Raw genomic sequence first — 15,307 nt, 5'->3', positions numbered from 1 at the left:
CCCCTATCAGATTATTTTCTGTCGACTCTATATGGGTGGGTACCTAGTTATTTTCATAGCATTTTACTAAGCTCTTTGAAAAAGGCTTGCTGACTTGATTTCCTGCCTTATTAAAATGGAAGCCCCTTGTGGGGAGGGACTAGTTTTCCCTTTCTTTGGCACATAGGAAGTGCCATTTTAATTAATGCTTGTTGACTGACTGAAAACATTTTCAATGGTGTCTTTTGTTTAGCTACTGTTTTCATCTCTAAATACACACCATCCCTCATCCTCAGAGGACCAAACATTGCAAATTGGAATAAACAAAAGGTGAAAAACCCCAATCATTTGTTGAAACTAACCAAAGGAGCTTGATAGCGTATGCAGCATTCCAAGCCCATAGTACCCTACCCCAGCTCTGCAAAGAATGAAGAATCACTTTTTTTTGAGGCTAAGTTTGGTCATTATAATTAGACAGCATTAGGGCCTTTCCCCCATTTATATGCTGTGTACAGTTTAGTCTGATTTGTCTTACTTTACTGTGGTGAAATCCCTTCTTTACACCAACCCTTAAACACCAACTTAAAGGCGACTTCTTACAGGAAGCCTTCCATGACTCCTGGTCAGGTCTTCTTAAAGCACTTGGCTTTTGTGACTTTCTAAGGGGATCCCTTTGTTGGTAAGTCTGTGATCTCATTGATGGGGGTTCTCCCTTTGGGCAGATCACAAGCCATCCATGCTGGCCCATCCTGGACACCTTGTCCGTGTCCTGTAACTCAATCCAAGGTGGTCTACGCAAAGCGCTTCAGGCCTTCCTGAAGCTCTAGACACATAATATTATGGATTATAGTTTATCTAGATTTGTGTCTTATCCTTTTCTCTCCTACCAGACTGTTAGCTGTAGGTCAGGGCCAGAGGCAGGATCATGGATCTGGAGCAAGACAGGCCTTCAGGGGCCATTGATTGTCTAAGCAAAATCATGGAAATGTTAGAGACTGCAACAAAAACCAAAAGAATGCATAGGAGGATTCTTTTTTTTTTTTTTGCAGGGCAATGAAGGTTAAGTGACTTGTTCAGGGTCACACAGCTAGTGTCTAAGGCTGGATTTGAACTCAGGTCCTCCTGAATCGAGGGCAGGTACTTTATTCACTGTGCCACCTAGCTGCCCCTGCACAGGAGGATTCTTTCTTTATTGATTGATTTTGGGGGGGGGGCGGGGGGGTGAGGCAATTGGGGTTAAGTGACTTGCCCAGGGTCACACAGCTAGTAAGTGTGAAGTGTCTGAGGTCGGATTTGAACTCAGGTCCTCCTGAATCCAGGGCTGGTGCTTTATCCACTGCGCCATCTAGCTGCCCCAGGAGGATTCTTAAAGAACTTTCTTCCCTCAGAAAGAAGCACAGACAAGCAAGACAGCTTTGGAAGTAATAAGCAGAATTATTCTATACTTATCCACTAGTCTGGGCCCTCATCCCTTATGCCTGGATTACTGCAATAGCCTGCTGGTTGGTCATCCTGCTTTCTATCTCCCTACTTTAATCCATCCCCCCCATTCAAACTGACCCTCCTAAAGCTGAGGTTCAATCACATCACTCCTCTACCCAATAAACTCCAGTAGCTGCTGGCACCTCCAGGATCCAATACAAGACCCTCTGCTTGACATTCAAAGCCCTTCATAACTCAGCGTACCCCTAACCTTTCCACTCTTCTCCCACCTCACTCCCCAACACTTCCTCTTCGGGCACACTGGACTCGTGGCTATTCCACAAATAAGATACTGCATTTCTAGGCTCTGGGCATTTTCACAGACTGCCCCCCATGCCTGGAAAATCCTCTTCAAGAAAATCCCACCTTCTGCAAGAGGCTTTTCCCAGTTCCTCTTAATCTCAGTGCCTGGTCTCTGTGGGTCATCTCCAACTTGTTTGTACGCAGTTGATAAAGCACCAGCCCTGGATTCAGGAGGACCTGAGTTCAAATCTGGCCTCAGACACTTAACACTTACTAGCTGTGTGACCCTGGGCAAGTCACTTAACTCCAATTGCCTCACTAAAAAAAAAAAAATTTGAAAAGAGAAAAGACTCAGGCCCCTACTTTCATCCCCCAGTGGCCACTTATCCAAGTGGATAGAATGGTCTAAATGGAGCAGGAAGTCAGGTGTACCAAGCCAGGTTTTTAAAGGGCCTCAGCATTCAAAGACTCTGCTTCAAGGCTTCCATGTAGCCTTAGCTGCCGCCCGCTCACGGTCAGCCTCTTCCTTGAGCTACTTTGGTCTGACCCTGGAACTCACCCAGAGCAAATTACTTTCCTCAAACCTAAATTTAGTACTCGGGTACACCGACATTATGTCATTTACTGAACTCACCAGTAAACAAGCTTAAGGCAAGGTCAGTAGACGGCCATTGGTCAGCTTGGTGGTGAGGGGATGCTATCCATGTGCCTGAAAAGGCCCCGGCCTGTCTTCTATACCCTACCCTGGTGAATGATGACAACAAGGCAGTGTGGCTCAGCAGTTATGTGGAACCAGGAAGACCCAAGAGTGAACCCCTAGGATGAATCCATGTTTTATTGTATTTTTATTTATTTTGTTACACACCTCCCAATCTTGAGGTGTTTGGGGGGTTTGTTTTTGGTGAGGCAATTGGGGTTAAGTGACTTGCCCAGGGTCACACAGCTACTAAGTGTCAAATGTCTGAGGCCAGATTTGAACTCAGGTCCTCCTGAATCCAGGGCTGGTAGTCTATCCACTGTGCCACCTAGCTGCCCCTCCCAATCTTGTTTTAATCTGGTTCTGTTGGCCAGTGAGTCCAACACCTCTGATCCAGTCTAAATTCCTCATTTTCCAGATGGGGAAACCGAGGCCTCTCATGGGACTTCCCCAGCATTTCTCAGGTAGAAAGAGACAACAGATTCACACCCTGATTCTCACTCTATTGTCCCATAAATGGTTTGTCTCCAACACCTCGTGACAAATAAAAAGAGCCCAGAGCTTGAAAGAAATTAGGGCGTGACCTAAAATAAATCAGGATGTGGGGTGGCACAAAAGCCACACCCAGCTCCTGGCCTGGGTTTGCCCAGGCAGTGGTTGCTGCTGTTGCTCTCTCTGCTCCCTGATCTATCATTCCCCTTCTATGAAGGGTGAGAAAGCCTTGGGAAGAGGCTGCTGATCCTATCGCTGGGAGCTCAATCCAGAGGGGCTGCCCGGCCTGGACCACCCACCCAAAGAGGCAGCCTGCAGTCTTCATTCCTGCCCTACCCCATCAGCAAAGCAGCCCACTGGGGGTTGTTTCAGGCTGCAGGAGGCATCAGGTAGCCAGGTACCAGGCTAAGTGCTTCACAAATGTGACCTCATGGGATCCTCACGACCACCCTGGGAGGTGGGGGCTGTTATCATCCCTGTTTTACAGTTGAGGAAACTGAGGCCCTGTGAAGTTACACAAGAGTGGGAGAGGTCTGGGAGGCGTGCCCAGGCCACCAGGGACCCCGCCTCCATGGTGACAAGAACAACAGTGGCAGATCACGTGTCTGCTGTGCTCTGAGCTTAGCCCGGAACTGGGCACACAGTGAGGCAGGTGACAGGGGATACTGTGCTAGGCCTGGAGTCTGGAACACCTAAGTTCAATTCTAGCCTCTCAGACACTTGCTAATACTAGTCACTTAACCTGTTTCCTCAACTGTAAAATAATCAGTTTTGAAGATCACATGAGATATTTATAAAATGCACAGTGCCTGGCACATAGTAGGCACTATAGAAATGCTATATTATTCAGAACTTAATATTTCCTTCCTTCCTTCCTTCCTACTGTCCCCTCCCTTTCTCCTTTCCACCTTTTTTCCTCCTTTCTCCTCTCCTAAAAACCTGCGAGGTTCAGAATATGTTCACTTTAATCCTGTCAAGTTCAGCCATTTACAAGCCCCATTTGGCTAGCATTGTTATACCCATTTCAAAGCTGAGGAAACTAAGGAGCAGGGAGATGAATGCCCACAGTCATATAATCAAAGATCTTTTCCAAAACAACCCACTGCTGCTAATTTTACAGTCTTTTTCAGGAGGTAACCTGTGGATTCTTTTGAATTTTACTTAATCCTCTGGTTCTAACAGATCTGGGAAGTTTTCACTTATGACTTACTGAAGTATGCCACCTAGGCATTTTTATTTGGGGGGAAGGAGGGAAAGGTAAGGGATTAAGGTTTCTGAGAGTCTGAGGATTCTTTAATTACTTCTCCTTGGCCTGGCCAAAGTTTTTCAGGTCTAATGTCTTTAATAGTAGATGCATTACACTTTCTCCTACTTTATTACTCTCATGATTTTGTTTTAACTCTTCTTGCTGTCTCACGGCAAGAATCCACTACTTTGTTTTCTACCATCTGCTCTAAGCTATTTATTTTCTTTTCAAGTCTTTTCCTCCAGAGCTCTTATTTCACATCTAATTTTACTTTTCAGGCCTCGCTTCATTTCATCCATCTTTTCTTTCATCTAGCTGCTGCTTCTTTGTGGCTGGGTCATTTTTTAAAACTCTGAGGCTGGGGCAGCTAGGTGGCACAGTGGATAGAGCACTGGCCCTGGATTCAGGAGGACCTGAGTTCAAATCCGGCCTCAGACCCTTGACACTTACTAGCTGTGTGACCCTGGGCAAGTCACTTAACCCCAATTGCCTCACCAAAAACCAAAAAAAAAAACCCCAAACAAAAAAACCTCTGAGGCTTACTCTCTTTCTCCTAGGTTTGTCCATTGGACACCTCTGGATGCCTCATATTTCTTCAAAGTATCTGGTGATTTCTTCTGCTCAGTCACATCCTTAGCCTCAGTACCCAAATGGAATCTTTGTGCCAGGGTCAGGGTCTGCTCCCTCCTGCCCTCCTGAATGCGGTGTTTGGTCTCCCACAGGGAGGTTTTGCTGCCAACTTCTGCCTCCGATGGTGTGTCCGCACTAAGCTGTCTTCAGGGTCCGCTTGGGTCTCTGGTCAGAGTACTACAAGTCTCCAGCCCCCCTTGACAGCTTTGCCTGAGTGCTGTGGCCTCCTGGCTCAGAGCTCATTGTGTTTCTGACTTCACCGGAGTTTCCCTGTCTGAGTGTTTGGCTCTTCTTGCCCCAGATAGGGAGCCCGACAGGTTTCAGGTGCCCCTGGCAGGTCTCCGATTTGCACTGGCAGGCTGCAACCTTGTTTACTTGCTGGAGCTGGAACTGGCTTTTCTGGTGGGACACCTTTCTCATTGCCCACAGACTTCTTGACTGCCTTTTGTGCAGCCTGGGGCTAAATGAAGGGGCTCACTGTAGTTTCTCTCTGCTTCCCCTTGGTGATTATTCTGTCTGAGGCTGCTTTAGGTCTTTGCTGATGTATAGGAGAGAAAGCCGGGGGTTCCTCTGCTGCCATGCAGTCTTTTTTTTTTTGGCGGGGCAATGAGGGTTAAGTGACTTGCCCAGGGTCACACAGCTAGTAAGTGTCAAGTGTCTGAGGCCAGATTTGAACTCAGGTTCTCCTGAATCCAGGGCCGGTGCTTTATCCACTACACCACCTAGCTGCCCCTGCCACACTCACCTTGCTAAAGGCCTCACCCACCCGGCCTGAAAAGACATCAGAAGGGCACGGCATACTGGCTGCCCCCTTCCCACTCAAGCCAAACCGGACCATACCAACTCCAAAAACTCCATCCTCCCCAAACTAAAATCATGAAATACTCTCAGAGACATTTGCAATTTAATTTTTTTTTTAAAGAGCTAATTTCAGCAATGACATCACTAGTCTCTTTGGAATAACTCCACAACCTCAAAATTCCAACTGGACTGTGCAAAATTTCCTCATGACCAAAGAATTCTGCTTGCCCGAGGCAAGTTTAATTCATGACCAGGCAGAAAGCAAGGCCAGCTAAAAGCCACTAGAACAGCCTCAGTGGTCACTGTCCAATGCCTGCTGCAAACTCAATCCCTCAGCAGGCCCTTGGGGATGGGACCAGAGCCCTTCCAACAGTCCAAAGGCAGAGTCTGATCACAACAGACATTTCAGAATGAGAACAAGCATCACATGTTTTGGCACGGAGCTCCCTGGGAAACTTCGGTAACCACCGCTACGGCTCCACTAGGAAAAATAAAATCATGTCACTCCTTCTGGATGTAATGCAGGTGAAATCTGCCCCGCAGGCTTGTGCCCCCACCCAACTCCACCCCAGAACTGCATTCCAGCCTGTAGTGAAGAGACAAGGATGCCATCCTGGTCCGACCTGACTATACAGCCACCCCTGAGTAGAAGACAATTGTCAGGGGCAGCTAGATGGCACAGTGGATAGAGCACCGGCCCTGGACTCAGGAGTACCTGAGTTATAATCTGGCCTTAGACACTTAACACTTACTAGCTGTGTGACCCTGGGCAAGTCACTTAACCCCAACTGCCTCACTAAAAAAAAAAAAAAAAGAAGACAATTGTCAACGAGAGGGGAAGGATGGCCGGGCGAGGGAGAAGTCTGGAGGAGGAGGGTCAAAGACCCACCAAGCAGGGGCACCTACCTTCTGATCCGGCTTGCTCCTTCGGCTCTGCATGGACCTCATCGGACTTCGCTTCGGGGCCGTCCCCCTGTGCTGCCGAGTTTGGTTCTGGCACCGGGCTGGAGTTGCTGCTGTTCTCCTGCTTAATCGGTGACGCATCAGCTATGGAGCTCTGATTGCTGTTGTCATCTGGGGCAGGAGGAAGAGATGGGGAAGATGAGAAAGACCAAAGGTGGAATCCCCCAGGGGAAACCTGCCACCACACCCTTATGCCTGCTGAGTGAGAGCCAAGGAGTCCAGTTTGGATAAGAGACTCTTCCCCAGAGCTCCTCACTGTGAAGAAACCCACTCAAGACCCCGTCCTTCACTCAATTTTGGCCTATGCAATGGCAAGGGAGGGACTGGTCTTCATTGAGGGAGATGGTAGGGGGGTGCAGAGGGTCATTCTAGAATCTGAAATTCTTGAGGTCACTGAAACTCACAGGATCATAGATTTAAGATCTGGGAGGGACCTCAGAGCCCTTCTTATTGGGAAGATGCAGAGGAAACTGAGGCCCATGGAACACCAAGTAAAGTGACTTGGCCAAAGTCTTCCAGGCAGACCCAGGTCCACTGTCTTCAAATCCCAGGCTCTTTCTCTATGGTACCAATGCTTCCAATAATCATAATCATAACAACAACAACAACAACAACAAGAGCAAGCATTTATACAGTGAGTTTGAGGTTTGCAGGGCACTTTGCAAAGATCTCATTTCTTTCTTACAACCACTTTAGGAAGTAGGGGTTGTTATTATCCCCATTTTATAGATGAGAAAACTGAAGCAGACAGAGGTTACATGACTCATCCAGGGTCACACAGTGTTTGAGGCTGAATTTGGAGTTGGGTCTTCCTGCCTCAAAGTCCAGCCCTCTATCTACTTTAGTACTTATATGCCTCTAAGGAGGCAGGGCTCATAACAAACTTGGGGGGTGGGGAAGGGATGATTTTTTGGTTTTTTAGTTAGTTTTTTTTTTTTGCGGGGCAATGAGGGTTAAGTGACTTGCCCAGGGTCACACAGCTAGTTAAGTGTCAAGTGTCTGAGGCTGGATTTGAACTCAGGTCCTCCTGAATCCAAGGCCAGTGCTTTATCCACTGTGCCACGTAGCTGCCCTGGGATGATTTTTTAATTGAGGATTGGCCCTTTCTCAAGTTATTTCCCTGGGGGACCCAAAGGCATAATTGGATAATTGGAGCCTTTAGAGCTAGTGACACAGGATAACACAGACCACTATGTTTTCTCATCTACATTGTACACTGTGTTTTTTAAAGTCATATTGCATTTTAGATATTTTCCTTTCTACCATAGTTCATTCATGCTGTATCATTAAGGGCCTGGGGGTTGGAATGGGTTCAGAGGGTTTATTTTTTACTTGTTTTTCTGTAAACTGATGTCTGCTTTTGTGTGTGGAAATAAAATATACATTAAAAAAAAAAAGATTTAAGAGCTAGAAGGAACCCCAGCCTACATCTTAGTCCGACCCATGAGGTAGCTGAGGCCCCACAGGTGAGGTGATTGATCTGGGGTCACATACAAAGGCATCCAGGGGCAGAGCTGGGATCTAAAACCAGGTCCTAGTGAGCCCAGGGGAACATGGATCCCAAATACCCCACTGCGCCCCACATGACAACCCGGCACCTGGCGATGTCTCATGGGATGGATGAAAAGCCTCCCAGCTGGGCAGGTGGACCTCACTTTACAGCAGAGGCTAGTGTCTGAAAAGCTGTCTATAAAAGGCTCTTTGAAATGGAATCCCATTTTATGAGCCCAGCAGGGAGCTTATTAGGGAAGAGAAGCCAGCTGCTGGGACTTCTGTGGAGTGAGTCATCTCCCCCCACCCTGCAATTTCCCTGTGAATCTGGATGTTCCTTGGAGAAGGCTCAGCGCAGGGCCCATAACCCCAGAAACTCAGCCTGTTTTATCAAGAAAGCAAGACTTCCCTCCCCCTAAGAGTAGGCAGGAACGTTCAAGTTCAGATTTCAAAAAAAACCTCTAGGGTGAAACTTATGATCAAACAGTTAAGAGCCAAAGGGGCTCTGGGTTCAAGTTTCACCTCTTCTGCTTCTAGCTGTTTGGAGTTTTGGCCAGTCACCTTCATGAGATCATAGATTCTGAGCTAGAAGAAACCACCAAGTTCACTCAATTAATTTTACAAGGGAGAAGACCAAGGCCCTGAGGGAAGTGACTTGCCCAGGGTAACACAGCTTGTTAGGTGTCAGAGAGAGGCTTCCTGATGTCAATGTTATCCCCATTCTGATACCATGCTGCATCTTAGACAGGAGGAAGCCTGCACGCAGAGAAATTAAGTGACTTGACTAAGTTATAGCAGCAAAGGTAAAATTTGAACCCAGGTCCTCCAAAAGCCAATCCTGTAATGAGTGCCACAGCACTGGACTTCTGGGGTCAGAAAGACATGAGTTCAAATCCAGCCTCAGCTTAAGAGCTGTGCAGGCAAGTCTTTTCAGCACTGCCTCAGTTTCCTCAACTGGAATATGGGCATGATAACTAATGCTATCACCCAGAATGGTTGTAGCACCCGATTCCAAGGTTGCTGTGGGGGTAAACAGATATTTGTAAAGTGCTCTGCAAAACTTAAAGCACTCTATGAACACTGTTATAAATAAGAAGACTAAATCTGTGATCTTCTGAAGTGATTTTCTGGGAAGGTCTGTCTTCCCCTCGAAGCAGCGTCCAGGTGGGTCTGACTCTGTGTCCTTAGCTCAGGAACCTCCCGCCTCCTCCTTCCCTCCCCATCCATCCCAGGCCATGCCCAGCCTCCTACTCCCTCGATATGGAATGTGAAAAAGCCTGTTGGTAATGAGCAACGCTGAGGAGCCCGGCCCTATCCCCCGGAGTCCCAGCGGGGTAGGCGGCTCACCGTGCATGTCCATCATCCCTGGGGACGAACTGTTCTCCGGGGTGGTCACCTCAGACCCACACTTTTCATCTTTGCCCTTCTTCTTGCTTTTATTTTTCTGAAGGAAAAACAAAGATAGGCCGAATCACCAAACTCTATGAACACTGTGCAAGGGATACCGGGGGTGGGGTGGGGTGGTGGGGTGGGGTGGTGGGGTGGTGGTGGTGGTATAGGATTTATTTTTTCTATTGTCTCCTTTCCAGAATTTCTCTGGAGGGGTCTTCTTGTTTTCTATCAGAAAATGTTTCACTGGAGACCTTACCAAGTCACTCCCCTTCCTTCCCACCCATCACTATGATACTGAAAATTAACTCCCCTCCCCAGCAAGGAGAGAGACGGGGTGTGTGCGGAGGGGTGTGGCATATCACTTAAGGCAATGAAGCGGCTGCGTTTTTGCCCACTACTGCCTCTGAAGGGTACCTACACAGCCTGGGGAATTCTGCTTTCATTTACTGAGGGAAAGAGACTCCCTCTTGGGTCTGTCTAGGGCAAGTTCAGACTTGGGCCAAACGAAGGACAAGGAATGCAGAGTCTCCACATTCTTGATCTGCTGGAGGGGAACGGAGAGCAGTCGGATCCCAGGGGCCAGGGGAAGTCCCCAGGTGAGGGGGCGGGGCTGGGGAGGAGGGGGGGGGAGCACTCTCTCCATGACTGGAGTAAAGCAATAACAAGGAATATTATTATAATAGCCAGAAGCCCACCAATCTTCAGAAAGTGAAAGATCCTAAGGCTCCGGACTATAAATACAAACCACAAGACGTCCTTGAAAATTCAACAAATCGACTGCAGCAGTGTGGGGAAACAGTCACCCAGTCTTCCCGACACTAACACTGACCCATTTAAGAATGACCTTTTAATAGATGTTACCATCTTGGATATTCCTAACCCCATAACTCCATAACTCCAAGCAATCAAACAGCAGAGACTGGACCTTTGCTTTCAGCAAGAGACATCAGCCTGTGCTTAGGGCAGTGCCTGACACATAGCAACCACTTAAAAAAATCTATGCAGGGGCAGCTAGGTGGTGCAGTGGATAGAGCACCAGCCCTGGATTCAGGAGGACCTGAGTTCAAATCTAGTTTCAGACACTTGACACTTACTAGCTGTGTGACCCTGGGCAAGTCACTTAACCCCAACTGCCTCATCAAAAAAACCCCAAAACCAACCCCCCCCCCAAAAATCTAACCATCTGTTCATCCATCCTTTTTTTTCCTCTTTCCTTCCGTTCTCCCTCCCTTCCACCCACAACTAGATGGTTAGGAAGTACAGAGGATAATCAATCAATGGACCTGGAGTGAAGAGCCCCGAGTTCAAATCTTACCTCAGACACTTAACAGCTGTACGACCTTGGGCAAATCATTTAACCCCTGCCTGCTTCAGTTTCCTCTCTGGCAAAGTGGATATAATCATAGCACCTACCTGGCAGGACTGTTGTGAGTTTGTAATATTTGTAAAGTATTTGCAAATCTTAAAGAGCTACAGAAATGCTAGACGTTACCATCATTATCACCGTCATCACTTCCTCAATGAGTATGTTTACACGGCTCACCATCTTTTGCTCCTTCCCAGCCCTTCATGGAAGGGGACTTCAAAATACAGAATGACTCTCCCTCAAGCCCATTCACCACTTGATTTCTCAACCTACTCACTTCTCAAGCTGCTCCTCCACCCCACCCCAACTACACGCAAAGACAGGCATCCCCTTGATCTTGCCATCACACACACAGGCACCACCATCATGTTCAAGAATTCCGAAATCTCCTTATCTGGCCATAATCTATTGGCTTTTCACCTTTCCCCCTGTCTTCCCTTAAAGAATACTCCTCTTCGGGGGCAGCTAGGTGACACAGTGGATAGAGCACCGGCCCTGGATTCAGGAGTACCAGAGTTCAAATCTGGCCTCAGACACTTGACACTTACTAGCTGTGTGACCCTGGGCAAGTCACTTAACCCCCATTGCCCCACAAAACAAAACAAAACAAAAAAAGAATCCTCCTCTTCATCCATACTGGGACCTCCATCCAACACCTCGGCCCCTCAATGCTCTCCCGGGCCATCTCCCCTGCACTAGTCACTCTCTGCTCTTCTCCCCATCTTGACTCCTCGGTGAATCAGCTCAACTCTACACTGTCCTCTTAGGTCTCCGGCCCTCTTATCATATCACCCATTATGTCTACCCAAACCTTAGCTTCAGATCATTCCCACCATTTGCCACCTTTGAAAAGTGCTGCTGGGGCAGCTAGGGGGTGCAGTAGATAAAGCACCAGCCCTGGATTCAGGAGGACCAGAGTTCAAATCTGGTCTCAGACACTTGACACTTACTAGCTATGTGACCCTGGGCAAGTCACTTCACCCTCACTGCCTGGCAAAAAAAATAAAACCTAACAAGAAAAGTGCTGCTAAAGGCAGAAACAATCCCGCAGCCATTGTGCCTGGGCCTACTACTGTATTTATGTCACACTAGCTCTAATGGGCTCTCGCTGCTGCAAGGCAATCCCATTTTACTTCCTTTCACAACACGCTCTCCATGGCTGCCCTTCCAAGCCCGTCTTCCCTTTTCAAACTCCCACGTTTCCCCCACTCTCTATATGTGCTGGTGATGCTCTAATCTACCTACCCTGCCCCAGTCTCTCTGCTGACCTCCAATCTGGGATCTCCACCTGGCCCCTCCTATCTTTCCAGTCTTCTCACACCTTATGCCCCACATGCCTGGTTGTTCCACAAACAAGACATCCCATCTCTGGGCTCCGGATATTCCCCCATTCTTGGAATGCTCTCCCTTCTTATCTCTGCCTCCTGCCTTCTTGTAGCCCAATTAAAATTCTATCTTTTACAGGAAACATTTCCCAACCCCTCTTAATTCTAGTGCTCCCCCCTCTCTTAATTACATCCTATTTATCCTGTACATAGCTGGTTCATAAATATCTGTGAGTCTATTGTTGTCTCCATTAGATTGTGAGCTCCCTGGGGGCCTTTTTCTGTTCCTCCAGTGCTTAGCACAGTGTCTGATATATGGTAGGTGACCGGCTGACAATGAAAAGTTTCCCAAATATAGTACACTTGCTGCAGAAATCAAAGCCATACACACAGGATAAAGGTCAAATCTCATTCCTTGTCTGTTTGCTAGTGGAGCTGTCCTGAAGAACTCACTACTTTCGTTCAATTACAGGAAGCTGTTATTTTTATTTATATATATTTGGGGGGGGGGCGGCGCGGGGCAATGAGGGTTAAGTGACTTGTCCAGGGTCACACAGCTAGTGTCAAGTGTCTGAGGCTGGATTTGAACTCAGGTCCTCCTGAATCCAGGGCTGGTGCTTTATCCACTGCACCACCTAACTGCCCCTGGAAGCAATTATTTTCATCTAGTTGTACAATAGTTCAGCAAGCATTAAATAATAACAGCTGGAATTTACACAGGACTTTTTAGGCTTGCAAAGCACTGTACACATTTTATCTCACTTGAACCTCACAATAAGCCTGGGGTGGGGTGGGGGAGGGGGGAGATGCTATCATTATTCTATTTTACAGTTTTTGCAGGGCAATGAGGGTTAAGTGACTTGCCCAGGGTCACACAGCTAGTAAGTATCAAGTGTCTGAGGCGGAATTCAAACTCAGGTCCTCCTGAATCCAGGGCTGGTGCTTTATCCACTATGCCACCTAGCTGCCTCTATATTCCATTTTACAGTTGAGGAAACTGAGGCAAATAGAAGTTAAGTGTCTTGTGCAGGGTCACTCAGCAAGTGTCAGAGGCAGGCCTTGACTCCAGGCCCAGAGTTCTGTCCACTGTCCCAAATGGATAGAAACAACTTATCAAGAGAGGGGCTCATCCCAGGACCCAGGACTATCTCTACCCCAACTGTATCCAAGGCAGGAACGAGAATAACAACGGTATTAATGACAGCTGACATTTACACAGCACAATATTTAAATCTTCCTCTCATCTGATATTCACAATGGCCCCCTGCAGAGTTGTTTCGTTCCATGGCTCTGGGGTAGGCTAGAAAATAACCTGGAAGTCATCTGGCTAAGTCCTTTTCACTTCACAGAAAGGCCTGAAAGATGTTCCCCACCCCCCCATTCTACCTGTGAGGTAGATCTCACAGGATTATTGTCCCCATTTTACAGGTGAGGAAACTGAGGCACAGAGAAAGAGGTTAAAGTGACCTGCTGCTCAGGGTCACCCAGCAAGTCAGCGTATCGGGCAGGATTCAAACCCAGGTCTTCCCAACGCTACGCCTGGCGCGCTACCTACTAACCCACGTTACCTCTGCCTGCACAAGCCTCCTGGTTGTTTCCTGAACTTAGCACTGTCTAGGCCACCTCCAGGACTCTGGCCTCCTGGCCTTTCCATGAATAAGACTCCATCTCTCAGCTCCATCCCCCATCCCCTGCTCCAACCACTGACTCCTCTGGCTCCCTTGAAGTCCCAACTAAAATCCCCCCTCCTACAGGAAGCCCTCCCCAGCCCCCCTTAATTCCAGTGTGTTCCCTCTGCTATTATTTCCTACTGATCCTATCCTAGCTTGCTTTGTATCGATTTGTTTGCACGTGGTCTACCCCATGAGACCCTCAGCTCCTTGCGGGCAGGCGATGTCTTCTGTCTCCCTTTGTACCCCCAGCCCTTAGCACAGTGCGTGGCACATCGCCGGTACTCAGTAAAGGTTTACTAAACTGAACTGCCTCGAGTGTGCTTCCCCCTCATTTCTGCTTCTCCAGGGCCACCCTCACCTCTGGCATCTGTCCGGATCTGCTCAGACCCTGCCCCAAATCACCTTCTATTTACCCATCTGGGTGTAGCCCATAAGCTCCTCCAGGCCAGGGGCTATTTCAGTCCTGTCTTTGTAGCCTCAGCACCTTGGAGAGTAGCTACTTAAATGCTCACTGACTGACTAAGCTTTGACACACTGCAAAAAAACCCCAAGACAAACAAACCAAGAAAGCAAACCCCAAACCTCCCAAATGGATAAAAGAGCGCCCGCTGATCAGGGAATGGCTGGGCACAGGCGGCAGCTGAGGCCTGTAACGGGACACCACTGGGCTGAAGACTCTGACTTATACCAGGAATCTGGAGAAACACGAGCAGATTCAGCATCCCGGCCTGCAAGGGACCTAGGAGGCCCTTCAACGCAAGCCCTCGTTTTACAAATGAGGAAATTGAGGGCCAGGGAAGGCTTGTAGACCACAAAAACATCCAGTGATGCTGAACTCAGGCCGGAGGAAAGAGATACCTCCTAAGGGATAGGTAGCTGGGTGGTACGATGATGAGAGTTCTGGGTCTGGAGTCAGCAGGACCCCAGTTCAAACCCTGCTGTGCAACCCTGGGCCAAGTCCCTTCACCTCTGCCCACCTCGGTTTCCTTATCTGTAAAATGGGAATAGCAGGGGACAGCTAGGTGGCACAGTGGATAGAGCACCAGCCCTGGAGTCAGGAGGACCTGAGTTCAAATCCGGCCTCAGACACTTGACACTTACTAGCTACGTGACCTTGGGCAAGTCACTTAACCCCAATGCCTCACTTAAAAAAAAACAAATGGGAATAACAGGGCTATGGAGAGCGAATGGGATAATAAATGTAAAGCGCTCAGCACAGCGCCCAACACATAGCAGGTGCTTCACGAAGGTTGCCTGACTGACTGACACTGTCTTCTCAGTTTCCTAGGCTTGAAGTCTCGGTGTGGTCAGGATTTATCATTCTCACCCAATCCACTTCCAAATTTTGTTTCTACCTTTACAACATCTCTTCTATACACCCCCCTATATCCTACAGCCGTAACAACAACCACAACCACTGTTTCTATTGTGCTTACTATAGGCCGGGAGCTGTGCTAATAAAAATATCCTCATTCAATCCTCCCAACAACCCTGGTGCTATGACCATCTTGATTTTACAGATACGGA

General features: G+C 48.0%; 1 protein-coding gene across 2 annotated transcripts in view; it reads right to left on the bottom strand.

The window, feature by feature from the left end:
* The window catches only part of BCL7A (BAF chromatin remodeling complex subunit BCL7A), a 42,725-nt gene that overhangs the window by 8,504 nt on the left and 18,914 nt on the right, over positions 1-15,307 (bottom strand). For both annotated transcript variants that reach the window (XM_043975179.1, XM_043975180.1), the window contains exons 3-4: positions 9,372-9,468; positions 6,477-6,644 (exon numbers count right to left, since the gene is read on the bottom strand). In XM_043975179.1, the coding sequence (XP_043831114.1) occupies positions 6,477-6,644; positions 9,372-9,468 (265 nt within the window). The remainder of the gene's footprint in view (positions 1-6,476; positions 6,645-9,371; positions 9,469-15,307) is intronic.

Source organism: Dromiciops gliroides, chromosome 1 (genome assembly GCF_019393635.1).
Source record: "Dromiciops gliroides isolate mDroGli1 chromosome 1, mDroGli1.pri, whole genome shotgun sequence".
NCBI classification, from domain to species: domain Eukaryota; kingdom Metazoa; phylum Chordata; class Mammalia; order Microbiotheria; family Microbiotheriidae; genus Dromiciops; species Dromiciops gliroides.
The sequence above is the reverse complement of the archived record's forward strand: the minus strand, read 5'-3'. Positions and strand labels throughout refer to the sequence as shown.